General features: G+C 47.2%; 7 protein-coding genes across 7 annotated transcripts; 5 read left to right on the plus strand and 2 right to left on the minus strand.

Annotated features, from left to right (window-relative positions):
• Positions 1-365: 365 nt before the first annotated feature.
• On the minus strand, positions 366-2,715 carry M436DRAFT_86594 (GroES-like protein; the record flags this gene model as incomplete). Its single annotated transcript, XM_013566958.1, has 6 exons — positions 366-427; positions 481-658; positions 1,349-1,416; positions 1,471-1,540; positions 1,594-2,638; positions 2,696-2,715. The coding sequence occupies 6 exons, from the start codon at positions 2,713-2,715 to the stop codon at positions 366-368; spliced, it is 1,443 nt and encodes a 480-aa protein (XP_013422412.1).
• A 1,656-nt stretch (positions 2,716-4,371) lies between these two features.
• Positions 4,372-5,704, plus strand: M436DRAFT_58940 (uncharacterized protein; the record flags this gene model as incomplete). The annotated part of the gene is made up of 3 exons (XM_013566945.1): positions 4,372-4,590; positions 4,668-5,224; positions 5,278-5,704. The coding sequence occupies 3 exons, from the start codon at positions 4,372-4,374 to the stop codon at positions 5,702-5,704; spliced, it is 1,203 nt and encodes a 400-aa protein (XP_013422399.1).
• Positions 5,705-6,449: 745 nt separating this feature from the next.
• On the plus strand, positions 6,450-8,474 carry M436DRAFT_77076 (alpha-glucosidase; the record flags this gene model as incomplete). The annotated part of the gene is made up of 5 exons (XM_013566959.1): positions 6,450-6,512; positions 6,572-6,665; positions 6,783-6,946; positions 6,997-7,892; positions 7,946-8,474. 5 exons carry the CDS (start codon positions 6,450-6,452, stop codon positions 8,472-8,474), a joined length of 1,746 nt encoding a protein of 581 aa, XP_013422413.1.
• Positions 8,475-10,091: 1,617 nt separating this feature from the next.
• Positions 10,092-10,310, plus strand: M436DRAFT_58934 (uncharacterized protein; the record flags this gene model as incomplete). Its single annotated transcript, XM_013566942.1, has 1 exon — positions 10,092-10,310. A coding segment is annotated over one exon (219 nt), but the record flags the coding sequence as incomplete, so codon positions are not given.
• A 3,499-nt stretch (positions 10,311-13,809) lies between these two features.
• On the plus strand, positions 13,810-14,262 carry M436DRAFT_68344 (uncharacterized protein; the record flags this gene model as incomplete). Its single annotated transcript, XM_013566960.1, has 2 exons — positions 13,810-14,097; positions 14,146-14,262. The coding sequence occupies 2 exons, from the start codon at positions 13,810-13,812 to the stop codon at positions 14,260-14,262; spliced, it is 405 nt and encodes a 134-aa protein (XP_013422414.1).
• A 2,250-nt stretch (positions 14,263-16,512) lies between these two features.
• Positions 16,513-18,289, plus strand: M436DRAFT_58889 (putative MFS maltose transporter; the record flags this gene model as incomplete). The annotated part of the gene is made up of 4 exons (XM_013566938.1): positions 16,513-16,731; positions 16,786-17,264; positions 17,321-17,658; positions 17,709-18,289. The coding sequence occupies 4 exons, from the start codon at positions 16,513-16,515 to the stop codon at positions 18,287-18,289; spliced, it is 1,617 nt and encodes a 538-aa protein (XP_013422392.1).
• A 4,680-nt stretch (positions 18,290-22,969) lies between these two features.
• Positions 22,970-24,403, minus strand: M436DRAFT_58939 (uncharacterized protein; the record flags this gene model as incomplete). The annotated part of the gene is made up of 5 exons (XM_013566944.1): positions 22,970-23,219; positions 23,368-23,708; positions 23,759-23,971; positions 24,022-24,065; positions 24,115-24,403. The coding sequence occupies 5 exons, from the start codon at positions 24,401-24,403 to the stop codon at positions 22,970-22,972; spliced, it is 1,137 nt and encodes a 378-aa protein (XP_013422398.1).
• Between the last annotated feature and the right edge of the window lie 1,950 nt (positions 24,404-26,353).

Raw genomic sequence — 26,353 nt, forward strand, 5'->3', positions numbered from 1 at the left:
CTCAACCATATCGTTCTCAGTGCAGTAGTATGCTGGAGTTCGGCTGTGATACCCGTTACCCGTCAGAGAAACCTTGTCAAGTCAGACAGTCCTCCAGACTCAACCTCCGCGATCTTTGAGGGGTATTTCAAATAGCCCTCGCGACTGTCGAAATCAGCAAACTGTGGACGTCTGCGATGTAGGTGAAGGATGGCTTCGACTTCTTCCTCATGGCAGAAGAAGTCGAGTTTAAGCCAGAATCGAAAGACTCTTGGCTTTGGCAGCGCTCTGATCAATATGATCAACCTGACGGCCATCAGCTCGCAGGGGGTTGTTCCGAGACGGTTTGCTGGCCAAGTGTGGAGATGCTGGAGATGCTCCAAGTCTTAGAGTTGGAGTAGCTTGTCGCTGGTGATCTTGTAGTCCGTGGCAGCAATGTCCAAGTTCTCTACAACGTGCATCTGAGATGATCTGTCCCAAGCATCTCTTTCCATCATCTACTAAACGGCGAGCTGGACGGAGGCGATCCAAGGGCAGTGTCGGGCGAGAAGAGGGGTGCTTGGGGCGGTTGTGTCAGGCGAAGACGACCCTGTCGCCTTCGCTCGTCGCTGCGTGCGCCGAGTAACACGACTTGAGCCGCCGGAGAAGAGACTGCGTCCGGTACGATCATACGTAGAGTCTATGAGCAAAGTCAGCCATCAGCAGCGAGCCGCAGCACTCGTCGACGCCAGCTCACCGAGTAGTCGAGCTGTAACACGTCTTGGGCTGTCGCGTCTGTCGGACGCTGCGCCGCTCACCCAGCCGGCCTATTCGACATGCTGTACAATGGTTGAGCGAGCGATGAGCCCGAGGTGCGTCATGGGCTTGTCGTGCAGGTGTGAAAGACATGTGCGTTTGGGAAGTCAAGACGCAAACAAGAGCGCTTCGAAGGTCCGAGGGTCCCTAGAGGTCAACACGCGACAAGCAATGGAAAGTCCGGGGGGCCGTGCCAAGACTCGGCCGTCATGACCGCCCTCCTTCTTGAACACCAGCTCGACTCGACACATATCTCTTCGCGTCCTGGCACATCTTCCTCTGGCCATGCCGATACCATCACCCGGTGGCACAAGAATCAAACCATGACGTCTAACTGCCAGAGAATGTAGCAGCACACAACAACCGGCCAGAGCTTGGCAGTCACGGACTCAATGCGTGCCACCCACATATACCAAGGTCTATCTTCGACTGTGATGCGCCAACACCATCAGAAGTGACATACATCACACACAGGCAGTAGCACGGACTCTCCAAAGCGTTTCCCAACGCTTTCAACTCAGCACCATCAAGCAGACAAGCCAAGTGATCTTCCATATTCCGTGGCCAAACACACCTTCAATCCACCAGGAATCTTGTGCTCGTTGAAGAGCGCGTAACTCTCGGGAATCTTCTCGAATTTGTCTACGACGCGATCAGTGCCCGAAACATGACTTCATCCGAGACACTGATACATACCTGTGTGAGTCACGACAAACGACGGGTCGTACTGTCCTTTGACGACAATATCGAGGAGATACGGAAAGTACTGTGCAGATATAGTCAGTGTCGGCTGCAGCCTACAGGTTTTGGAAACACTACCTTCTGGGCCATGAGCTGCCCACCACGAAGGGTGATGGTCTTCTCCATGAGCATACCAATGGGGAACTGGTTGGTATTAAAGAAGAAATCTCCAATGAGGGCAATGTTGCCACACTTTCTGGTGCTCTTGATGATCGAAGTCACAGTATCGCCTTGATCGCCTTCGAGACCGACTTTGCGCATCAAAGTGTGGGCTACAGACGTCTCGCTTCGGAATCCGCTGGCCTCGATGCCTCTGTCCAGTCCGTGGGGCTCGATGGAGAGTATGTACTCGGCGACATCAGAATGCTCGTTGATGTCGATCGCAATGGCCCCCAAGGAGCGGGCAATGGCGAGACGTGCGGGGTCCTTGTCAACGGCATAGACTGTCTTTGCACCACGGAAGAGAGAAAGTGCTTGAATGGACAGTCCAATCGCTCCACAACCCCAGACGCCTACCACGTCCCCCTTCGATACCTCTGCAAGCTCACAACCGTGCCATGCAGTGGGTGTGACATCAGCAAGAGCAACGAGCTTCCTGGCGTCGACACTCATGGGGGCCTTGACGCAAGTCAGATTCGCATTAGGAACGCGACACCATTCGGCCTGATTGCCAGGATAACCGCCAGTAAGGTGTGAGTATCCAAAGATGCCAGAAAGACGATGTCCCCACATGCTTTCCATCTCCTTGCTGGGATTAGTTTTGTCGCAGAGTGAGTATTCCTCTCGCTTGCAATAGAAGCACTCTCCGCAGGCAATGACCGGGAGGATGATGACGCGGTCGCCCTTCTGAAGCGTTGTAACTTCTGAACCGACATCTTCGACGATGCCAATAGCCTCATGACCCATGATGTCGCCCTTCTGCATGGCTGAGTTGAGCTCGCCAACATACATGTGAAGATCGGAACCGCAGATGGTGCAGTGAGTGATTCTGACGATCGCATCTTTGTTCGCAGTGATCATGGGCTTGGGAACAACGCCGACTTCAATCTGCTTTGTTCCTATCCATTGAGCGGCTTTCATCGTGTCGTGAGGATGCGGCTTGTAGTCAGTGGTGACAACATTGCTTCGTTCCGGTCAGCCTGCTACACAACGCGCAGTGCGTCGTGGAAGCGCCTCGTACCTGGTTGCTACCTCGGGCATGATTTTCAGATTGGAATTTCTGTCAAGTCTGGGTTAAGGATCAAAGTGATGGTGTTCGGGATTGACACCAAGGGGAGGGCAGCAGGTTTATATGTTGTTGGAAATGTGTCATTTCCATCACAGAGAGTTTGTTTCCCTCAGCTGTCTTGTGCGCGTCCTATCTTTCTCGTCGAAGTCTGATGCAAGGTATCTGCTTGAACGAGAGACAAGGAATTGAGTTTCTGATCACGCCAGGCAGAATTCAAGCTGGACGCTTGTCCTGGGTATGTCTCGTATAGCGGTGACAAGCTAAGTCCATCTGGGGAGCGACCACCTTGTCCTGTTCGTTCATCCCATGGCCACAAAAAGGTTCAAAGCGCGAATCTGTGACCTGCGGTGAGCCAAACTTACAGGCCGTGATTTGATCAGACCACTGGTAAGACAAAGGTACTTGCGTGGCAATGAGGTCATGTTACCAGAAAAAAGGCTTCGAGATAGTCTTGATCGATAATTTCTACAGAAGCCGAAAGCCAAATAGGGGACGTTATTCGGCACTCCACTCGGCGAGGTCGTACCCGTGGACTGGCGGCATCCTCTCCGCATACGCTTCGTGGAGAGAACATGTACATCTTGGAGGTATCTACTTGTGGGGCCCTCACAAGCGTAGCATCTCCGTCTCGCTCTCGTACCTGCCAATGACGTTGAGCGCCTACGGTACGAGAATGCACAGTTCGCTTCATCCACGATCACAAGTGATGGCAAAGCTTGAGCAAGTATCGTAAAGCAAAAGCTAATATCGGTGTTGGACACGATTGCAGTGTCGCGCATGCCGATCTTCGGAAGTAGCTCGACCTGTGACGGAGAGCGGTCCCTTCTCCATCAGAACAACCTCAGGATTCGTCAAACTCCATATGCGTTCACAAACTTTGAGTTCTTGCGGCGGGCTTTTCGATCTCGAAGATTTGCGGTGGGCTCGGCCGTCTTCGTCATCGCTGACTGTCATCAACAATGTGAGTACGAGAGGTGCACGTCCAATTGTGGATGGGCTTCTGAGATTGCAGCATCCGCACCCTGAGAGACGAGAGCGAGGGCTCAGGAGCGTTCAAAAAAAGGCCCACTCGTCTAGCGCGTAGCCTTTGATTTTGCGCAGCGACAAGTACGACCGCCTGGGGGTCTTTAGTGTTCTCTGCAGGTAGTTGAGAACAGTAGAGAGTAGCGGAAGAAAGAATGAAACCTTATATCGCCCAGGATGTACCAATATGACCTACAGCAGATATCCTCGAGAGGGTCATACAGCTTTACACTGGGGCAAAGCGTGCTGGTCGGTGTTCTGTATGTACAAATAGCGGTGCATATTCGCCTTCACAAGAAGTTTTACTCACCTGTCCCAGCTTCCGACGTCTGTTCTTTGTTCTCTTTGACCACTTCATTATGGAGTCTCGCTCCTCCATTGACTCATCATTCTCACTCTCCGATGACACGTCAGTCACCTCCTTGGAGAGCTCGGAATGTTCGTCCATGCGGGTCTTCCTTATCCAGACCGCTCGTGGCCTTTTTTCTTCCTCAGGAGGCTACAAAGCCAACATTTGTCTACTGCGCCATCTTGCCTCGAGGGGCCACTCGGTTCGACAGTTATGTTACTTCCTTGAGAATGAAGTTGAGGATTACGTCCAAACGATGGCCCGGGCTAATGAGCACGATATTCGCCTACGTCGAAGAACAGTTCTAATGCGCAAGGCAAATGACGCAGCTGACGTCGAAGTAAATGTCGTACACTTGACGATGAAAGACGGAGTGGAGATTATTGCGCTGCAGAAAGAAGCATTCGACGCTGCATTTGGAGGAAAAGAGAATCTACACCAAGAGATGGGCAGGGAAACTGCGGATTACATCGAGGTACCAAGATTCCACATATCCGGATCTGGAAACCATGGCGTGTCGAAGGACATTTCACTAACGACAATCTCGAGCAGAAAGGAGAACTATCTGCCCCGATGTCTGATTTTGTGACGTTTTTGCAGGATGAGATCAGAAGGTTCGCCCCCACGCACATCATCTCAAACGATGGTTTGTCGATGCAAGCCACCAGTACTCTTGAGCTTCCTGACATGGAGGTTTGTCGCGTTGCTGTTGTCCACACTGCCGAGCAACTGCCTTTTGGACCATTCGCCGGTGGCTTGCCGGGACACGCGAGTTCTCCGAGAGAATTCGACCTCCTTCGACAGCTCGACGGAATCTGGAGTGTCTCCCAAGCCATACAGGACTACGCGATGAAGTATGGTCAGCTGCAGACAAAATTCTTCGTGCACCATCCGTGGACTTATCTCGAGGAGGTCAAACACCAGCTACCGACTCAGATGCACAACTGGAACCAGCCTTTTGTTGGTATGATTAATCCTTGTGCGGTCAAAGGATCCAGTATCCTCCTGAGCCTTGCTGAAGCTTGCCCCCATCTCGAGTTTCTGGTGTATAAAAGCTGGGGCTTCGATGATGCTCTGGCAAAGCAGATGTACTGCTTGAAAAACGTGACGTGAGTACTATATCGTGAGCGTGTGACATGCAAGACTGACACACTGCTCGAAGATTACGTCCGTCGTGCACGGATATGAACGAAGCCTGGCGAGAAATCAAAGTGCTTCTTGTACCCTCTGTCTGGTACGAGGCGTGGGGCATTGTTGTCATCGAGGCCCATCTTCGCGGTATCCCAGTGATCTGCTCGGACGCAGGTGCGCTGCCTGAGGCTATGCGCGGTCTAGCTCACAGCATTCCAGTGAAGCCTATTGATGGAACTCGCGATGCGAACGGCGTCTATGTTGTCCCTAAGCAAGATATCGAACCATGGGCGAAAACCTTGAACGAGCTTATGAGCGACAAATTAGCTTACGAGAAACTTGCTGCAGAAGTGCGCAACGAGACAGCGCAATGGCTGAGGGATATGGATGAGAGTGCGCTAGAGAGATGGCTACTTGGCTTGGATGTGGAAATGCGCATGTGCGGCATGATAGAATAGCGTTCTAGCTCTTGTCATTTACATAAACAAACTGATATCTCTCTGGTCACTCCATCTACCTGGGCTCTCGTTCGTCGCCCTGACTTCTTATCTCTCACTCACTCGCTTGTTTTTCCACATCTCGTCTACGGCTGCGGTCTTTCTTCATCTTGCGGGTCGCTTCGATCGTCATGGTTTCCATTCCGTCGCTCTTATTTTTCAGGCATACATAAGCACGTCAGGTGCCTTGGACGAGTTTGACCATCGAAGCGTGACGTCGTGATGGGATTCTGGTGACAGGGTCTAGCGTCATGCGCAACATTCGATTGCCAAAACGAGCAAGATCAAGGGGTATAAACGAAGCACACTGGAACGAAAACAATGCCGAGAAGGAATGATACTTTGACACGCGACAGGCCTCTAATATGACAGGGGTGGGTGCATGATGCTTGAACGACCGATGGACACGGAGACCCAGATTGCTGCATGATGACAGACTAATATGATTTATCGAAGTACTTTCGAGATGGCGTTGATTTCATAATCGTTCCAAATAAGTACTGACAGCCAGCTGGACCCGGTCTCTCACCGTTCACATTCTGTGCGTATCGCGCCTTACTATCGAGCTCAACCTATGCAAATCTTCCGCAGGCCGACGGTTGCCCACAATATCTTTCGCGCCTCGTCGTTACCAATTTCTCGACGGTACATCTCTGCTAAATTCCGACACCAACACTTTCCCAACGCCAGGAGTCTGCCGGACAATATGTCAAAGATTGAGCCTTCCAAGCGACAGCGCGCCTGGTGGAAGGAATGTGTGGTATATCAGGTACGCTACACAGTGTCTAGGCTTGGATTTGGTTTGCGTTCACGACTAACGTCAGATAGATCTATCCAGCTTCATTCCAAGATACCAACGATGATGGTTTTGGAGATGTCAACGGGATCACGAGCAGACTTGACTACCTGAAGGAGCTCGGGAGTAAGTGTTGCTTCGCAAAATCAAGCGCCTCGCTAACGGTGTCACAGTCGATGTGATCTGGTTGTCACCAAGTAAGTATGCAGAGATATATGACAGACTCAGCTCACAGCCCATCAGTATACAAGAGTCCACAGATCGACATGGGCTACGATATCTCTGATTACACCGACATTGACCATCGTTATGGAACTCTCGCGGACGTGGACAACCTGATCGCCCAGCTCGGAAAGCGTGAAATGAAGCTCATGATGGATTTGGTTGTCAACCATACCTCGGACCAGGTGACGCTCTTTGCACAGCACTCGTTGCCGTTGAGTCTAATTCTGTGTAGCATTCCTGGTTTCTCGACTCCCGCTCCTCCACAGACCACCCCAAGAGAGATTGGTACTTTTGGAGAAAGGGCAAAGTCGATAAAGACGGTAGACGTATGCCTCCAAACAACTGGTGCCGCATCTTGGACACCACGAAATCAGCTTGGCAGTGGGACGAGAAGACCCAAGAGTATTACTTGTCTCTATTTTCACCAGAGCAGCCGGATCTCAACTGGGAAAACTCAGACGTCCGTGATACCGTCCATAGCATCATCCGCTTCTGGCTAGAGCGCGGCGTGTGCGGATTTCGAATGGATGTCATCGACCACATCTCGAAGACTCCGGATTTTCCGGATGCCGAAAAGACAATTCCCGGTCAATACTACCAGCCTGGTAATGCCTTTTACGCTAATGGGCCCAGGCTGTATGAGTATCTAGGCGAGATCAGGACTGTGCTTGATGAATACGATACGATCACCGTTGGCGAGATGCCTTTCATTAACGACGAGGACGAGATCATCCGGACTGTGGGCATGCAAGGACCACTCAACATGATATTCCTCTTCAAGATCTTGAACATGGACAATTCACCTGGTCAGTCCAAGTGGTCGTATCAAGAGTGGGACGCTACAGACATGAAACGAATCCATGACCAGACCCAGAATCTGATGATTAAACGTGGCGGATGGAATGCTGTCTTTACAGAGAACCATGATGGTCCACGATCTATCTCTCGTTTTGCCGACGATAGCGATCAATGGCGTGAGTTCTCTGCGAAGATGCTTTGCACCAAATCCATCACACTTGGAGGAACTGAATACGTCTACCAAGGCCAAGAGTTAGGCATGAGGAATATTCCTCGTGACTGGGCCATTGGTGAATACAAGGATGTCGAGTCGCAAAACTATTGGGAAGCGTGAGTCATGAACGTTTCATGCCGTCTTAAGCAAATACTTATTTGCTTCACAGTGCCTCGATACAGTATGCCAACAACCATCGCAAGTTGGATTGGGCACGCGCGCTACTCCAACTCAAGGCCAGAGACCACACCAGAACTCCGATGCAATGGAACTCATCACCGCATGCTGGGTTCTGCAAATCGCATATCAAGCCATGGATGCGAGTCAATGATGACTACCCCAATGTGAACGCGGCGAGACAGGTTCCTGACACTGAGTCAGTCCTATCGTACTGGAAGCGCTGCCTGAAGTTTCGTCGAGAACACAAGGACGTCTTCATCTATGGTGGTTTCCAGATCCTGGATCCAGAAGATAAGGACGTTGTCGCATTCCGTCGCTTCACTGACGATGAGTGTTTTGTAACTGTTACAAATTTGACAGGAAAGCATAAGGAGTACTTGGGACTGCGCGAGGTCGATGTTCAGGAGTGGATCATTGGTAATTATGAGCTTGGCTCCCATAACCAGAACTCGAACGACCTTTTAAGATTGCGACCATGGGAGGGCGCAATTGGAAGATGTCGAGTCGCAGACGCTTAGCAAGTTATCTCATATAAGCGTCATATCTCGACCATCCTCTATGCAATAAGTACCTGTAATTTAGAAAGCTACGTATAGGTAACTAATATATCCTACCTAGTATAATCCGAACATTCTTAGTAGAGATAGAGCTAAAAGCGGTTAGCCTTATCTAGATTAGATAATCTTATAAGTAAGAATAAAGAGTAAGAATAGATAGTCTAGATCTTAACTAAGAATAACTTATAAATACTTAATATCTAATAGAAGTAAGTTTAAAGTAATATATATTCTATTAAGTTATATTCTAGTAAAATAAGTATTAGTTAACGTAAGACCTAATAGGATTATCGCTTAGAGATTAGGCGTAACGTAGGTTAATTATGCTTAATCTTTATAAACCCTAAGTATAAGACACTATATAAAGTGCTTATCTATAAACATTACTACTATGCTATATCTAATCTTAGCAATTATCTACGTACTAAGTATAGTAGGACTATATAAGAGAAAGCTACTATAGTTACGGCATTCTCTTACTTAAACATCTTATAGCCGACTTAAGTAAAATTACTACCGCTACTAGAGCCCCTAATTTAGTTACTTAGTAGACTATAAGACGTATTTATCTATAATAAAGAAGAGTATAGTTATATTACTATTAGTTAAGATAAGGTCTATAAGCACTATAACAAAAAGTATAAATAGCGGTTAATAAGGGATAATAGAGAGTACTAGCATTATGTCTACGTATAGTCTTTCTCTTCTATAGGTAGTTAATAACGGTACTTTACTATTAACTATAAGGGAGACGACATTATAGAAGGTTTATAAGTCTTAAATAACAATCTTAGAGATACTATTATAATAAGATAATAGCGTAATCTCGACACTTTATAAATCTTAGACGAATAGAATATAGTAAGGATATAATACGATAGAGATCTTAAGATTATTAATAGTAATATTATAAAACTAGATCATTCGCTCTAGTCTAAGCGTACTAGATATCTATAGCATCTTACTAGAAGTAATTTTAGACATCTCTTAAATAGAAGTTAGCTAGCTAATAAAGATAAATAAGAACTATAGCACGTTTCAAGACTAGTTAAATCACTAGTCGAGAAATACGTTACTAGTCTAGTAATACCTAATCTAGAAACCTATCGATAGCTATAAAGTATAAAGAGGTCTAAAGCTAATATTAGACCGCTTTTAAGGCTATAAAACCCTAAGTCTTAACTTTGCTATACTAGCTACTAGAAGAGATTTATCTACTATATTATAAGAATTGTTTAAAGTTAAGATAAGTATATCTATAGAAATTACGTTCGTTAAGCTAAAATTATAAGTAGTTAGTAGGACCGAACTAGAGGAGCTTTAGATAGTAGTTCTATTAGCGACACTAGGAGTAGTAATACTAGAAGCGATAGTAATAGTAGTAGTAATAATAATGACGACTTAGATAGTAGCACTTTAAATAATATAACTATTTATACCGGTAAGGAATAGAAAGGCGTAATAACTAATAACTATATAGTAGACGCTTACCGACTATTCCTATAGAAGGATAATTAAAAGACTCTTACTAAGGAACTATAGAGCTTAATATAGACGCCGTATAGTAATAATAGTATAAGAATAGATACTCTACTTAGACTTATTAAGTCTTTTATCTTTATTACTATCTATAGAGATGTCTTTAGTAGTAGACTATTACACTTTCTAGCTATACTTAGTATTTTAGAGGAGATAGGTCGACTCTATAAAGCGAACGACTTCTTATATATACTAGCTAGAGTAGTATACTATATATGCATCTTTATAGTTAAGGTAATACTACTATTAACTAAATAAGACTATTAGGGTAAGGATAACGATAGAAGATTTCTTAAGATATAAGAACGTTATCTAGCTAATAGTAGATATAGTCTAATAGGTAAGATGCTTAGTCTTCTAGCTTATAGTAAACTTATTACTCGAGATTATAGCAACTAGGGCGTAGTTCTCTAGGATAGTAGTAATAAAACTATATTACTTTATAGCTATAAGATACCCGTTACTCGGTTTAAGTTAATAGTAACTAGTATAGTAATAGACGTAGAAAACATCTTATAGAGTAAGGTTATATAGAGTAATAATAAAGTAGATAGGTTTAGTATCCTACTTAATAATCTAGAAGACGACCTAACTTATATAAAGCGTAGAATCTCGTTTCTAAATAATAAGATAAATAGGCTCGAAGATAAACGAGAAGTAATACTAGGCCGCGTAAAAGATTATAGAAATAGACGAAAGCTACGTAGTCGAATAGGACACTAGTAGCTTAGACATATATAATAATGGCTTCGATACGTAGATAAAGTCTAGGAACTACTACTACTATACGTATATATTACTATAGGTTAACTAGTATAAGGAACCGAGATTATAAGTATACGATTTAAGAATGGCTTTATATAGGACCGTAACGTCTATATCATTTATAGATAGGTCGCTATAGTTATAAGATATTATAAGTCGTAGTTATAATAGGATAAACCGAAGATTATACCGCGTTTTCTTCTATACCGAGTAGCTTAGCTACTAGTTATATATCTTACTTACGTATAGCCGCTAACATTAGAAGATAGAGGGTTAGAGTCGAACCCTTTAAAACCCTACACAAAATTAAGGTTTTGGATTATCACTTTAACCCGAACTCTTTACTCTATAAAAGCCGAACCCTTTACTTTAATAAACTCGGAATCGGCTTAAATTAGTACTATATAGTTCTTTAATATATATCTATCTATATACAAAATTTTAAGCGTTTTCTTATAGAAATGGTTCCTCTACTATATAGTAATAATTATGCTAAAGACGTACCGTATAACAGATCTAGGAGCTTCCCTATACTAGACCCTAGTAACTATTCTTAGTTATAGAATTCGTAGCATTTCGCTACCCCCTCCTTTAAACTTAATGCTCTAATCTAACTATTATATAGCTTCCTAACCGTTATATATAGTCTATATAGCTCTCGTCGTCATTATAAAGGTAGAATAGCTATAGGTAGACGTCCTTCTACTAATATCGACTTTTAAGCGACTTTAGCGCTAATTTAAGTACGTAGTATAGCGTCTAACTTAAGCTATAATTATGCCTCTAAACGAATACGATAAGGACCTTATTAAGGCCATATTCTACGATAATTACGACGTAAATACCGTACTTAAAGTAGTGCCCTATATAGCGTAAAGGATAGTCTTTTATATATAGTAGAATATAGAGCTCTTTAGCTAGGTTTAGAAGCCTTCTTTAGTAGTAAAGCGCTATAGCGCTCTAAGAAAGATAATACTAGTTATACGTAAGTATCTTATAGAGCTACTCTACTATAGGAACGATCTTTAGTAAGAGGAGCTAGTCTTTAAATTATAGTATTAATTCGATATAGTGGTTAATAAATCGACCGTCTATAGACTACTAGCTAAGGGGGAGCTCTTAAGGAAGGTTAATACTCGTATCGTAGCTTATTAATTAACCTCTTAATAAGTCGTATATCTTAAGGAGCTCTATAACCTAATAGCTTACGGCCTTAAAGTTAGTATTAACCCTCTTAATATGGTCTTATTTCTTAATAAGTCTATAGCAAGCGAGAAGGTCCTCTTCCGTAATAGATCTTAGAGTTAGATAGGCCTACTAGCGTATATAAGGTTAGAGCTAATAAATAAAACTCGGTGTTTAGTACTGCCTACGCTAGATATTTATAGGTATATACCTAGAGTAACTCTCGTCGTCGAAGGAGCTATTACTTAAGCGATATACGAGTACTAGCTAGAGACCGTAGTATTACCTTAATACGAGCCCTCCCCTAGAAAAAGGTCGATAGTTATTATAGATAACTACTCGACCTATTACTTAGATAAGGTATATAGTAAATTTTAGTATAGACGCTATAGTAAATTAACACCTAATAGATTACTAAACTAGGCCGCTAGTTTAGTGTACATCTACTATACCTGCCGCCATATTTACTATACCTTAACCCTATTAAATAGACGTTCTACCTCTTAAAACAATAGCTACGTAGATAGAGGGATCTAGCGCTAAGGGCTAACGACATAGACTCGGAGGCGTATATAGCGTAATGGATTTTACATCTTAAGCGCGTAGCTTACTAGGCTTAAGACGGTATTAGCATTAGAAACCTGTTTGAGAGGAGCTATATACCATTAAATCTAACCGTTAGAGCTATTATAAGGGGAGAAAGAGGAGCTTAAGGTAATAGAAGTAGCGCTAGCAACACCATAGCGAGGGGTAGGGTTACTTAGACGACGCTAGGGACTTGTCTAATTCGAGCTACGCTAGCTCTACTTATAATTATCGACGAACTTCGTTAATTCCTTATAGATCACTATACGAAGGCCGCTTTACTTAACGACACGAGATAGTTACTTATTAGACGAATTAAATAGTATACGGAGGTTCTAGTAGTCTTAATTAAGTGCTACTTTAGCCCTATTAAAGCCTCCTAACTAGTCTAGGTAAGCTAGTTTAACACCCTCCTAGAAGCTATCCTAACTAATAGTAGTGTTAAGCTTAATAGGGACAGGCGAGACCTAACGTATATTTAGAACAATAGTAGGAGCAGGTACTAACACTTGCTCGGTCGCTTAGTGTCGTAAATTGACATAGAAGTGGTTAATAGTTACTAGGTTTAAGGGCGAGGCTTATACTAAGGACTACTTCGTTTAATGTCGCTTATAAAGCTCTTCGACGTGCTACTAATAACAACGACCTGATTAAGGGTCATACTACCGTCGCTAGGCACATCGAGCGTCTCTAATACGTTCAGCAGGACCAACTTAGACAGTCCATTGCGCAGTTAAAGTCCCAGATCCACTTCACAATTGACAGCTGGATATCGAACTATGGTAACCTGGAACTGCTCGCAGTGACTGGTCGATGGGTCACACCTGATGGTAGGTTGAGCAAAGCACTCCTGAACCTACACGACCTACCCAATGGCCACGCCGGCAAGCCTACTGCGCCTTGTCTCTTTGAGACCATTGAGGCCTTGGACGTCAAGAACCCTGTCTACATCACCTCAGATAATGCGACCTGCAACGACACGATGATGGATGAACTCTCAAAGCTTCTCGAGGGCATCAATATCAACTGGGATCCTATACAGTACAGGACTCGCTGCTTTGGTCATCAAAACAACCTGATCCTGCAAGCCTTCTGGAACCACGCAACAGAGGAAGCAATTGACAAGGCAAAGCGATCCAATCCAGACGACCCTGCAGCAGTCCTTGCCCGTAGTGATACTGGTTGGGCTGTAGATCAGTCAGTTCGCCTGCTCGAGTGCTTAATGAAGGCCATCAAAAGCACCCGTCGCCTTGCGCAGAAGTTCAAGTCGCTCACCGGCCTTGTTCCTGTCACCAACAACTCGACTCGCTGGAATAGCTACTATCGCATGTTTGAGCGTGCGCTTGCATGCCATGAGACTCTATCAGAGTGGCAGTGGAAGTATCCAGAAATGAGAAAATCCGCGCTTCACAAGGAGGACTGGCTAGTCATTCAGAATACATACGATTTTTTGAAGCAGTTCCTGGTGCTTACCAAAGAGACTGAGGGCAACGAATCGACCCTTGAGCAGGTCAGTATCATCGTGCGCATCACCTAGCTATTGCTAACATTCTTATAGGTCATCGTTGCAATGGACTGCCTTCGAATCCATTACGATGAAGCGACCCCCGAGGCTCGAGTACGCTGGCAATACTCCCTTCCTCACCGCACTTCAATCAAGTCGCTATGTCTATGAGTCGTGGTATGCAACAAATGACCAGACGCCTGCATACCAGTCTGCCATCCTTCTTCACTATTCCTATCGAGCTGCATATGTCGACCACCACTGGCCTGATGACTGGATTCAAGACGCTAAACAAGCTGCAAGATCGCTTTACAAGAGACAATATTACAGACCTCCTTCTGCTCCTGCTTCGAGTGCTACACCACAGGTCAAGCGGGGCTTTGGAGATTGGAAGCAATCTATTACACTTGTTAAGAAGGTCACTAATGAGTTTGACCACTTTGTTCAAGGCGATCCCCTTGCCATTGGCAACACTCTACAATGGTGGCTCGAAGCTCAGCAACAGCGTCAATATCCAACCTTGCAAAGATGACTATAGACGTCCTCTCAGCCAATCCAATGTCTGCTGAATCAGAGAGGGTCTTCAGCAGTTGTCGACGCGCAATACCATGGGATCGATCTCAAATCACCTTTGAGCACGTTGAGATGGTAGAGTGTCTCAAGAGCTGGAGGAAGCATCAAAAGTTCGATGAACTACCAATCCAGGACGCTGAGTTCGCCGATATTGATGACGTCTGTAGCGACGACGAGATAGCTATATAGCACTTTGAAATTGGAATGAAATTTACATGAAACTGAAATCAAGCTATATCGATTTCGAAGCTTCGAAATAAACTTGAAATCAGAGCTGATTTCAGTGGGTTTCATTCCTGAACCACTCTGCCTAGAACCCTGGAAGGACAAGAGTTGCAAGAGGAGCTCCAAGATATTGACCGAAGGCTGTTACAAATGGTCAAATACCTGCAAGGCTCAACAGACAGCAAACCCCTGGACCAAGATCTCGTAGCACTACCTACAAGACTTGGAGGACTAGGCATCACCCTCTACGCCGAAACAACCAGCCTGGCATCTCAGCATTCACGAACAATTGCAGACATCACCCTACAGAGGTTCCTGCCAGCGAAGCTATTCTGAAGACTACCGCGAGAGCCATCGCCTCCGTCAGACCAAGCCACCCCCGAACCCGAGGACCCGATGCCTCAAGACGACTTGCAACAGGACCAGGACGAGGACGACTTGCAACAAGACTAGGATGACCTGCAACAGGACCAGGACATTAACTAGTACTAAGAGATCTAGAGAAGGTAGACCACCTGTTCTCTTACCACATCTAGGTTTGTAAGTTTAGGAGCATAATATAGCTTTTATAGTAATGTATGGAAAGTTTTGCTAACCCTAAACCGGAAGACAATCAAGAGGTGGACGGATGACATTGTCCCAGAAGACCGAGCGAAAAGCGGAGATGAGCGGGGTAGCTCTTGCACAAGTCGTGTCCACTTGCATCAATGCAAGCAAACAGGCAAATCATTGATGTGCCGCATATCGCATGGGACATCTTGTCCATGCATTGTCCTCTAACTCTTGTACATGTACTCGTGAGATGCTCGCTTGCTAGGATCGCACAGTCTCTGGACTCTAGCCGTCACTGCGAATATTGCTAGATAGAACAGGAACTTGGAGACTAGCAACGATGGGTTTATCTATCTACGCGTTCGAGAACATCCGGCTGAAGAAGCAAATCGATGCTCTTGACGACAACTATACTATGAGTAGTAGTTCCTCGTTTCACTTTCTTCGGGAGCATGGGTCGAATCTCGTCTAGGCATCGCTATCTTTGCGCCCGAGAGAGTTGCAGGGGGTACAACGCAAAACCATGGTCAATCACTAAGAGCCCGTGGACCTAAAGTCGTCGCCAACGCTTTGTAGGGCTTCGGCATATGCTTATGATGAGCGAGAGCAAAAATCAGGATTGGGTTCAAGATGTACCGTAGGCGTGATACTCGGCGCGATGGGCCTTAGAGGGCTCTTTGGGCAGCCCACGTCCTCGCTCGCAGGAAAGTCATCACATCATGAGAAGTGTCTGAGTGTTTTCTCTATTGGTTAACTGAGCTATAGGGGATTGTCGTCTCTTACCGGATGACGGGACAAACAGGTCCGCTACTGAATACGCCGAGGAGCCAAGGTCAGGCATCTGTTGACACCACTTGCTTATCGCCCCGGTGACGATTTACCCCGGACGTTACTACCCCGCGCCCCGGAATCTCCACAGTTTCTCGCAATACCCCGACCCTCGTCGGGCTTCGCACGAGCGATCCTTCTACCCTAGTGCATAAAGTCCCCAGATCCAGTCGGTCCCCCTCCCTCAATTTGTCCCAAGTCTTGTCATCTTTCCTACTACTTTTGGCAGGTAATTCGCCCAACATGAATAACACCGTCCACAAGAAGCCGACTTTAGCGATGGAGATCGAGGCGCAGCCTGGCTACAATGCCGCATCACCCTACGATCTCGACGAAAAATCCGGCTTGGACAGAGCTGGTGCCATCGATGCCGAGAACCTCGAACACAATATGACAGTGCTGCAGGCCGTCAAGGCTTATCCTGCTGCCAGTTTCTGGGCCTTTATTATGTCGTGCACTATCGTATGTTGTCTCCGATGAACGATAGAGCCAATCACTTTCTCATACTGTGTCTAGATCATGGAGTCTTACTGTGTCTTCCTGATGGGACAATTCATAGCTACGAAGCAGTTCGCTAGGGATTTCGGCGTCTACAGCCCTATCAGTGGCGACTATATTATCGAAGCCTCCTGGCAATCGGCGTTTCAATGTGCTGGTCCAGTCGGCGCTTTCATCGGTTGCTTCCTTGCTGGTCCCATCACTTCCTGGATTGGTTACCGTTGGGCAACTATCGGCGGCCTTATGGCCCTGAATGGTTTCATCTTCGTGTTCTATTTCAGTAACAGTCAGGGCATGTTTTTCGCCTCCCAAGTCTTGGAAGGCATCCCATGGGGCATTTTTATCGCTAATGCTCCTGCTTATTGTTCGGAGATCGTGCCAATGAGATTGAGAGCGCCGGCAACGCAGATGTTGCAAATGTTTTGGGCAATCGGCTCAATTATCGTTGGTGGTATCACTTATCACTTCCAGTCCAAGCCCAACGCCTCTTCTTACAGGTATGTTCTATACTGATTTTCGCCATGAGGGTGCGTTATGATAACAGTGTTGCCAGAGTTCCCATCGCACTCCAGTGGATGTTCCCGACTCCTCTCGCTATCCTCCTATTCATTGCACCTGAATCGCCTTGGTGGTTGGTGCGAAAGGGCAGGCTGGCTGACGCAGAGAAAGCTGTCAAACGTCTTGGCCGTGCCAACGCAGGCGACAATCCTCAAGATCAAGTATCTATGATGCGTCGCACTATTGAACTTGAGAAGACGGTGAAGAAGCCTACTCTCCTTGAGTTGTGGAAGGGCACCGATCGCTATCGCACATTAATCGTGTGCGGTGTGTATGCATCTCAAAACCTGACGGGCAATCTGATTGCCAACCAAGCCGTCTACTTCTTCAAACGTAAGTGTGATCATTTTGCATGTGCTCATACGAGACTAACATCATCGTAGAGGCTGGCATGGCAGACAACACCGCCTTCGCACTCGGCCTCATCACCTCTGCACTACAATGGATTATGGTCATGGTCTCCTGGGTCCTGACCACCTACCTGGGGCGCCGTACAATCTATGTCTACGGCCAGGCTATTGCCTGCGCCTTCTTGGTTGCGCTTGGTATCGCCGCCTCCGTTGGTCGCAGCACAGCAGCCTCAAACGCGCAAGCTTCCCTCGGCCTCATCGTCTCGGTCCTCTTCTGCCTTGGTCCAGCTCCCGCCTCCTGGGTTATCATTGGCGAAACCTCTTCTGTGCGCTTGAGACCATTGACGACTGGTGTTGGACGTGCCGCATATTACTTGGTCAACATCCCGTGCATCTTCCTTGCGAGCTATATGCTCAACACCGACAAGTGGAACCTCGGAGGTAAGAGTGGGTATATTTGGGCTGCTACTGCGTTGATATGTACCGTCATGAGTTGGATCTGGATTCCCGAAATGAAGAACAGGTCCTTCCGCGAGATTGACATTTTGTTCACCCGCAAGGTCCAGGCTCGGAAGTGGAAGAAGACGGTAATCGACGTCAATGATGATCAGTAGATGGAGTCTCACCTCCATGCTACGAACAAATCGACCCTTCGAACATTTTGACCCTTCCTCCGGAGTTCTGCCGCTACATCAAAACCTTTCGATCGTACACAATCTCACAGCCTCCGTATACCTCTACATATTCGTAAGATCATACTTTCCAAGCTCTGTCCAGATCCAGACATCCCATCTTGACTGTCTAGTTGCCCATGGTGGTTGGTGTAGAGATCTTGAAGCTATGGTGCTACTCGCGACGCTTTAAGGCCTCGTGGGCGTTGTTCAAACGCGTCGTGGTTGACGTAAAGACTGGCCCCTTAGCAACGCCAATGTACACCGAATCCCAGCCCTGTGATTGGCCGGAAAGAGCCGAAAATCAGCTAGAGCCAATGAAAGCGCGTGCTCCAACGTTACGTCGTCGCGTCTTCCAGGCTGATTTCTCTAACCCATAACAAGCACCACCCATGACACCCGACGTCAGGTCCTCGCCACAATTACGCTATACCCTTCTGACACAACCTACCTATACCACTTGTCATGCCTCCCAAGAAGCGCCAGTCCAACCTGCGTCAATCTCGTACCAATACTCAAGATATTAGAGCTCATCTGGGCCTTAGTCAACGGGAGTCTCAAACTCAAAACAAGTACTTCGACGACGACATCCTCATCGCAGACTACCGCATCGCTAAACAGCGTATCACTCGTCACCAAGGGCCAGAAGCGTTTCAATATCACTGCCGATCAAGTAGACTCCCTTGGGGATACCTTGTCAAGATATCAGTCAGATGGGTCTCCATTGTTGGACGCGCTAGAGACCGCTGATCTTGAGCCCTCTTCTAAGCGACAGAGGACTTTTCTGACGCAGACAAACCCTCCTTCGACACCACATGTCCTTTCGACTCGTTGAGTATCCGGAGTTTCATGAGCTAATTGCTATGTTCAATCCGGCTGCTACTGACGTCCTAACCAAGAGCCATATCAGTGTTGCTCGCCGTGTCGAACGATTATATGACCTTCAGCAAGAACAACTTAAGCAGGCCCTCGCTCAGTCGCGACTCAAAATCCACTTTACCTGTGATACATGGACATCGAACTATGCCGCCATCGAACTTCTTGCAGTTACTGCCCGATGGGTTACTCCCGAGGGTAGCTTAACCAAGGCTCTCCTCAACCTACACAACCCCCCGTTAGGCCATGCCGGCCTTGAAACTGCGCTCCGTTTGATACAGACTATCAAGCAGTTTGGCACCACCAATCCTGGATACATGACCTTCGATAATGCCGATTGTAACGACACCATGATGAAGGAGATGTCTGAAGATTTGGAGCGGGATATGGGCATTATTTGGGATCCTACTCAATACCGCACTCGCTGTTTTGGGGCATCAAAACAAGCTTATCCTTGAGGCCTTCTGGAAGACATCGTCTAAAGAAGCAATCGATGCGGCTGTCAAGAACACTTCACAACCAGAGGCTATCCTCGACAGAGAGGAGTCCGGATGGGCCTCGGAGGAGGCCGTTCGCCACCTCGAGTGGTTCATGAAGACTGTCAAATTAAAGAAGCGCCTAAGTAGATTGTTCCGACGAGAGACTGGTCTTGCTCCTATTGCTAGCAACGCCACTCGATGGAACATTTACTACGCCATGTTCGAGCGCGCGCTGCTATGTCGAGAAACCATCACTCAACTCCAGATGAAGCACGCAGAACTGCGTCAATTTCCCTTATTTCCGGAGCACTGGCGCGTCATCTAATACACCTTCGACTTCCTTAAGAAGTTCCTCTTGATCACCAAGGATGCCGAGGGCGACAATGCTACTCTCAAGCAGGCAAGAGAACCGCATGATTTAGACGCTAGGACCGTGCAAAACTGACTAGTTGAACAGGTAGTCATTGCAATGGACTTTCTACGCCTACACTACGATGAAGCCATGGCTCGCCATGCGTACGATCCCTCCTTCCTCGCTGCTCTTACCTCGTCTCGATGCGCTGTCGAAGCATGGTATGGGACGAACGACAGAACACCTGCCTATCAAGCCGCCATCCTCCTCCATACATCCTATCGCTTGTCCTACGTCGAACAACAATGGCCTACCACTTGGGTCAGAGATGCAAAAGATGCTGTCACGGGGCTATGGAACAGAGAGTATCGGGACAAGTTCACACCTCCGTCAGCACCTACACCACCCTTAGAGGGTGGTCAGGTAGAGGGAGGTGGTACTAGCTTCCGCAACTGGAAGGCTGGCCTTATGCATGTCAAGGCAGTCAAGAGTAAGGACGAATTTCGACACTTTATACAAGGTGACCCACTGTTCATCAAAGACCCTCTACAGTGGTGGCTTGAACCACAACAACAACGCCAATATCCAAGCCTGTCTCGCATGGCAATTGACATCCTATCCGCCAATCCGATTTCTGCTGAGCCTGAGCGGATCTTTTCTAGTTGCCGGCGGACTATATCATGGGACAGAGCACAGATCAGCTTCGAGCATGTTGAGATGATTGAGTGCCTCAGAAGCTGGAAGTTGCATCAAAACTTTCCTGTATTGCAGGTCGTCGAAGCGCGAGAGGTCAGCAGCGATGAGGAAGAGGACGAGGAAGACGGCGAGGACGAGGATAGTGAGAGCGACGAGGATAGCGAGAGCGACGAGGAGGGTAAGTTCCAACTGAAACTGGAATAGAACTGGAGTTGACTGACCTTCGTTTCTAGAGATTCCAGTTGTATAGAAATAGAACTGGAACTATGGCTAGATTCTGTAGATTCCATTCTTGGACCAGTCTGGCACAAACTGCTGCCTAGCAACCACTTCGATGCAAGGAAACAAAACTCGACAGTACATGCCACTTCCTATCTTCAGGAAGCCGTTTACGATGCCTAGAAAGGCAGAAAGGCCTTGTCATTAGTCTCATTCGACGTTAAAGGAGCATATAACAATGTTGCAATAGATCCCCCCCTAGAAAGATTAAGACCGAGACGGATATCTGAGGCCATAATCGAATGGGTCCCAGATCTCTGCACTAACAGGAAGGTAAGTGTAGTGGTAAATAGCTTCACATCTGAAGTAGAAGATCTACCTCAGTCAGGACTGCCACAAGGATCACCCCTAGCCCTAATCCTGTTGCTCTTCTTCAACGCAGACTTGGTACGGATCTCAATCAAGGAAGGAGCTTCCATGGCATTCGTTGATGACCACACCACATGGGTGATTCGCAACTTAGCTAAGCGGAACGCAACAACAATTTATAGAGACATACTGCCGAAACTGGAAAGATAGGAGAAGGAGAGCAGAGCGGTCTTCGAACCATCAGAAACGACCTCCTTGTTGGTGAAACAATCACGGACCACTCTCTGTCAAAGCGACAATTACGAAATTCTTTTACATAGTCACAAGCCGCCGAAGGCAACAATCGTAGGTCAAATTTGCTTACGATATAGCGACGAATTATTGCAACAAGGTTCACAAGCTCTTGGCTCATGGTGGTTAGAGAACAGGTGACAGTAAGACCCCATTCATTGTCCAACATCTCTCTTCGGTTGTGTTTAGAAGCCGTCGTGTTTACCTTCCAATAACCACGATTTTTGCTACGGCGGTCAGTCTAGCGTTATGGGACACAAGATTGAATAGATGAGGTGTAGGACGAGCCACAGCGTGCTTCGTGTCGTTTGTCGACATGATTGCAGGCAGAGCGGGCAGAAAGGAACTCGTAAAGGGGTGACGAGACATTCTGGCGTTGGCGCAGCGTTAGGACGAGGTCTGAGCAGATCTAAATGTGATCGCTGAGTTACAGCGCTTCTGACCAATGAACGACAGCCTCCATGTCTGGAGTAAAAGTGATGGTCTACCTTGTCAAAACAGACGGTGACTTGGCAGGTTGTGCAAACAGCGACTTCGAGCTTGAGAAGGTACGGAGCAACGTCAAAGAGCTCCACCCTGCTCGTGGTTGCCTTATCTCTTCAAACACGAGAATCCGTATAAGACGTCGAGACAGGTCCGAGGGACTGTATTGGGGCGAGGGACTGTATTGGGGCGGAGGCCTGAATATAAGATACATCCATTGTATCGCAACAATAAACCTTCGTACAATGCTGACGACGAAGAGAGGCGCATCTGATGATACTGTAGCAATGCGAACAACGCTCTGATAGGCCTCACCGCAGAGAGGATAGAGGCAGTAACACCCGAATACCGATGGAAAGCTCATCCTGCCGATTTGCTGGATATCGATGATCTCGCCAGCCTATCGTTACGCTGCGCATCGTCGCAGCTCAAAAGGATCTTGCCTAAGCCTGCATAGTCATCTAAGTATGATACAAACATACTGTTAGTGGACATGTTGCAAGGGTATCTAAGCGTTGCCGCCCTCGGGTTGCCCTCCTGAGCACACTGACGTGCTTTGTGAACACTATGTACTTTGTGTTCTAGCGTTGTTCTCTGGCTAATGTCTGAAGCACAAGTAAACATACTAGCGACTACGACTGGGCCAATGTTGTGCGTACGCACCGGTAAGCATTCAGCAGAAATCCGCGAGCTTGTGTGTTTCTAGAGGCAACTGACGAACTCTACTCCATCAGAGGACGGCACGGTACAGATTGCTTGTATATTCGGCGAGACTATCCAGAATCTATAGATCGTACTCTACTAGGAGTATGGCAGCAAGAACCGAAGTTGAAGAATGTTTCAAGCCATGCCTTTGGCTTAGATCTTTCCGTAACCGACGCTGGCAGTGGTGACAGCGCTGGCAGCCGAGGCGGCAGCAATGTTCTTGCCCTTAAAGTCACTGAGGAAGCTGGTGTCGGCAGAGGAGAAGGCACCAGAGCTACCGAAAGCGTTGCTGACACAGCTGCGGCCGATATAGGAGCTGCAGACGCTGCCACTGCTGGGAACGGTGAAGTACTTGCCAGTGGCACCGGCCTCGATGACAGTAGCGACGTTCTGGAACTTATTCCTGGATTCAAAGTCAGTATGATCGGCAAGAATTGACGTGAAGCCATCCCAGCCAGTTCGACATGCTGCCAAAACATTTTGTCGTAAAGCACGGTGCCTTTTGACTAGCATGCAGAGCCAGCTCGAGAGAGGATGAGAGATTGACTTACCCCTCAGCAAGGACGTAACCACCCTGACCAATTTCGAAAGCGTGACCCTTGGAGTCGATGTCGTACCAGTAGTTGTTGACGGCATGAAGGATGGTGTTACCCTGGACCTTGGGCGAACGGCCAGAGGTGTGGTGGACGTAGTTGCCCTTGAAGGTCACCATATCGTTCGATCCGGTGAAGTAGAGAGCCCAATAGTGGCGGCCGTCGCAAGTAGCTGACCAGGGAGAAGACCCATCAATGTCACAGTTAGTGATGGTAACTCTGCCCGAAGCTGATGTTCCAAGAACGATGTGCTGTCTGCCGATTCTTTGAGTGGTAACGTGGTCGATCCAAATCATATCCTAGTAGATCGTCAATCTCTGAATCTACAAATGTTACAAGAACAAAGTACCGTGCCAGCGAGCGTGATGGCGTCGCCGCCCCAAACGTAGTGAGCGTTGATATCGGTGATAGCAACATTCTGGATGATGATGTTTCTGACACCATTGGCCATGCGGAGACCCTTGCCTTTGATGACGCCTTTGTTTCCCTGGCCAACTAGAGACTTGTTGGAATTGACGGTGATACCGACTTCACCAGCTTTGTCATAAGTTATGGAAGAGACCTGATTGCCTGGATTAGACTTTGCACCAGAAAATGATTTGATATACCGACCTTGGGCGCATTGTTCGTGTCAACCTCGCACCAGTTGTTCTTGTCTTGATAGAAAATCAGTGAAAGATCCGAGACAGAGCACGGTCAACGAACCGATGGCTAGTTGACAGAGTGAGCCAGTGCCCCAGGGGGAACAGCCCTTGTCTGAGGCAGTACCCTCGGTGTTACGGAAGTCAAATGTCTTGGTAAGGACAATGACGCGAGGGGTGCTATCACCAAGGTACGAGACCAGCTCAGCAGTGGTGGAAGGGTAGACTGCTGCGGCAGAGCCACCTCCAGTGACACCCTTGGCAAACCCCTCGGCAGCGCCTTTGACGACAGAGGCACTGACAGTGCTGGCGACTGCTGCAAGAGCAGATGTAAAGATAGCAAAAGACTTCATAACGAGAAGAAGAGTGACAGATGCAGGTTGGAAAAGGACAAAGAAGAAAGAATACAAAGGAAGAGGTGACGAGACAGCTCTCAAGGTCTTTCAAGCTTCTTATATACCTCTATCCGAACTCCAAGACACATAGCCCTATGCCTATTCTTTGATGCTCATGTCGGCTACAAACCCTGTATGTTATATGGCGAGCAAGACCTGACATGCCAACGTTGTCAAAAGAGCACGCCGACGTCTCACATGGCGGATGAGAGCTTTAATCTGAAGCGAAGCGACGGCTTGGCACACTTTTAAGTCGGCGCCATTGCCGTACCGCTATAAAAAGCTTGATCGAGAGATACGAGTGTTTCTCTTGGGAAAGGGTGATTAGTGCAGCTTTAGTTGTTTCAAAGAGACCATCTACTTATCCTTGGCTATCAAAGAGTAGAGTAGACTTGTTGTTGTCGTCGCATCTTCCCGTCTTGGAAAAGATCATGAGAAATGCCAGATGAGAGTGCGTATGTAGCCCTAAAGCAGTCTAACCTATTTAAGAAGAACAGACGATGCGCTATTTATCGTGACAGAGATTCACGCCCCTTGATCTCAAAACAACCGACGCACTTTCAAAACAACCGACGAGCGCTCCCCTACATCTTGTAGCAACACGAGAGGTCGATATCCGGATTATGGCTGCTGGATGATGTCACGATGGATGGAAATCACTCTTCGCGACCTGTCACGTCCTCCATCACCACGATCACAGATTGTGCACATGTATGTCAGACGACTGATAATTCCTTGGTTCGGGCCTCACTATAAAGGATCTGTGATTGTTCATGTGATGAGTTGGATTATCCAATCTAGGGCCACTCTCGCAGGCCCCTGTCACTGCTAGCATTAGGCGAGGGTCTGGCTGCTCTCCTTCTCGCAACCTCAGATTCACCGCTATATCGTGGCCAAGCGAATATTTATGAACCCGGCCTTAGTGGAAGTTCAATCTCAGGTACCTTCAGTGTTCACGGTTCACCGTCATCTTGACCATTCAGGGGGCACGCCATAAGGGCACAACGATCCACATCAGGCGGTACGAGACGAGCTATAACATGGCACAATGCATTTAGACCTCTTATGATGCTCAATGAGGCCAGCTGAGAGAACTCATCTCAATGAATGGATGTATCTCAATGTTATACCATGTTTCAGCGCCCTGACGACTTCAAGAATACTGCTGCTTGCGCTGAGACTCCTCGCACTGTTGCGAACCTTAACTACTACAGGGATGTCGACCGTACACGTCTCCGCTGGTGAAGAACATTGGTACCACTATACAGCTCGAAAGTTGCTCAGATGGCAAGGTTGCAAGCACAAGCCGGGTATCCGACCATGGCTGGCGAGCTCAGGCACAAGGAATACTTCTTGAGGTCTATCACTGCGTCTGTCGGTCTTGCTACAATAAACGTATAATTCGTTGTGCCTTCTGCGTAGGCTATGGTACTGCACCTCCTATCAAGCACTTGACTACCCACAACATCACTGTGCACGGCGAATGCCGGGCTAAAAGAAGTCGCCTATCTAGCAGTTTTGCTGCTTCGTCGACCACCGTATGCTTTGTGTCGGTATCAACCTCGCATGGCAAAAGCTGGATGAATACTACCCAAAGACAGACCGATCACCTGTATATGTTGCTGCAGTTGTGCTCCGTCCTGGCCTCAAGTGGAAGCGGCTTGAAAAGGCATGGCGAGGTCGCCCAGATAGAAATAACAGAGCTCCCGTTGAAGTCAAGAAGTTATGGCTCGACTACGCTAAAATTACTGTCACCACTGAGGACACAAGATCTCTTCGAGTTTAGGACAACGCACGCTGAATGGATGGATGAGGACACCTTAAGCGACTTCCGTGACCTTGCGGACGACACATCTACTGATGAACACCAGAAGTGGTGCGAAGCAGGGCGACGACCGAATGAATCTA

This window comes from Aureobasidium namibiae (assembly GCF_000721765.1).
Source record: "Aureobasidium namibiae CBS 147.97 unplaced genomic scaffold scaffold_33, whole genome shotgun sequence".
In the NCBI taxonomy this organism is placed as follows: domain Eukaryota; kingdom Fungi; phylum Ascomycota; class Dothideomycetes; order Dothideales; family Saccotheciaceae; genus Aureobasidium; species Aureobasidium namibiae.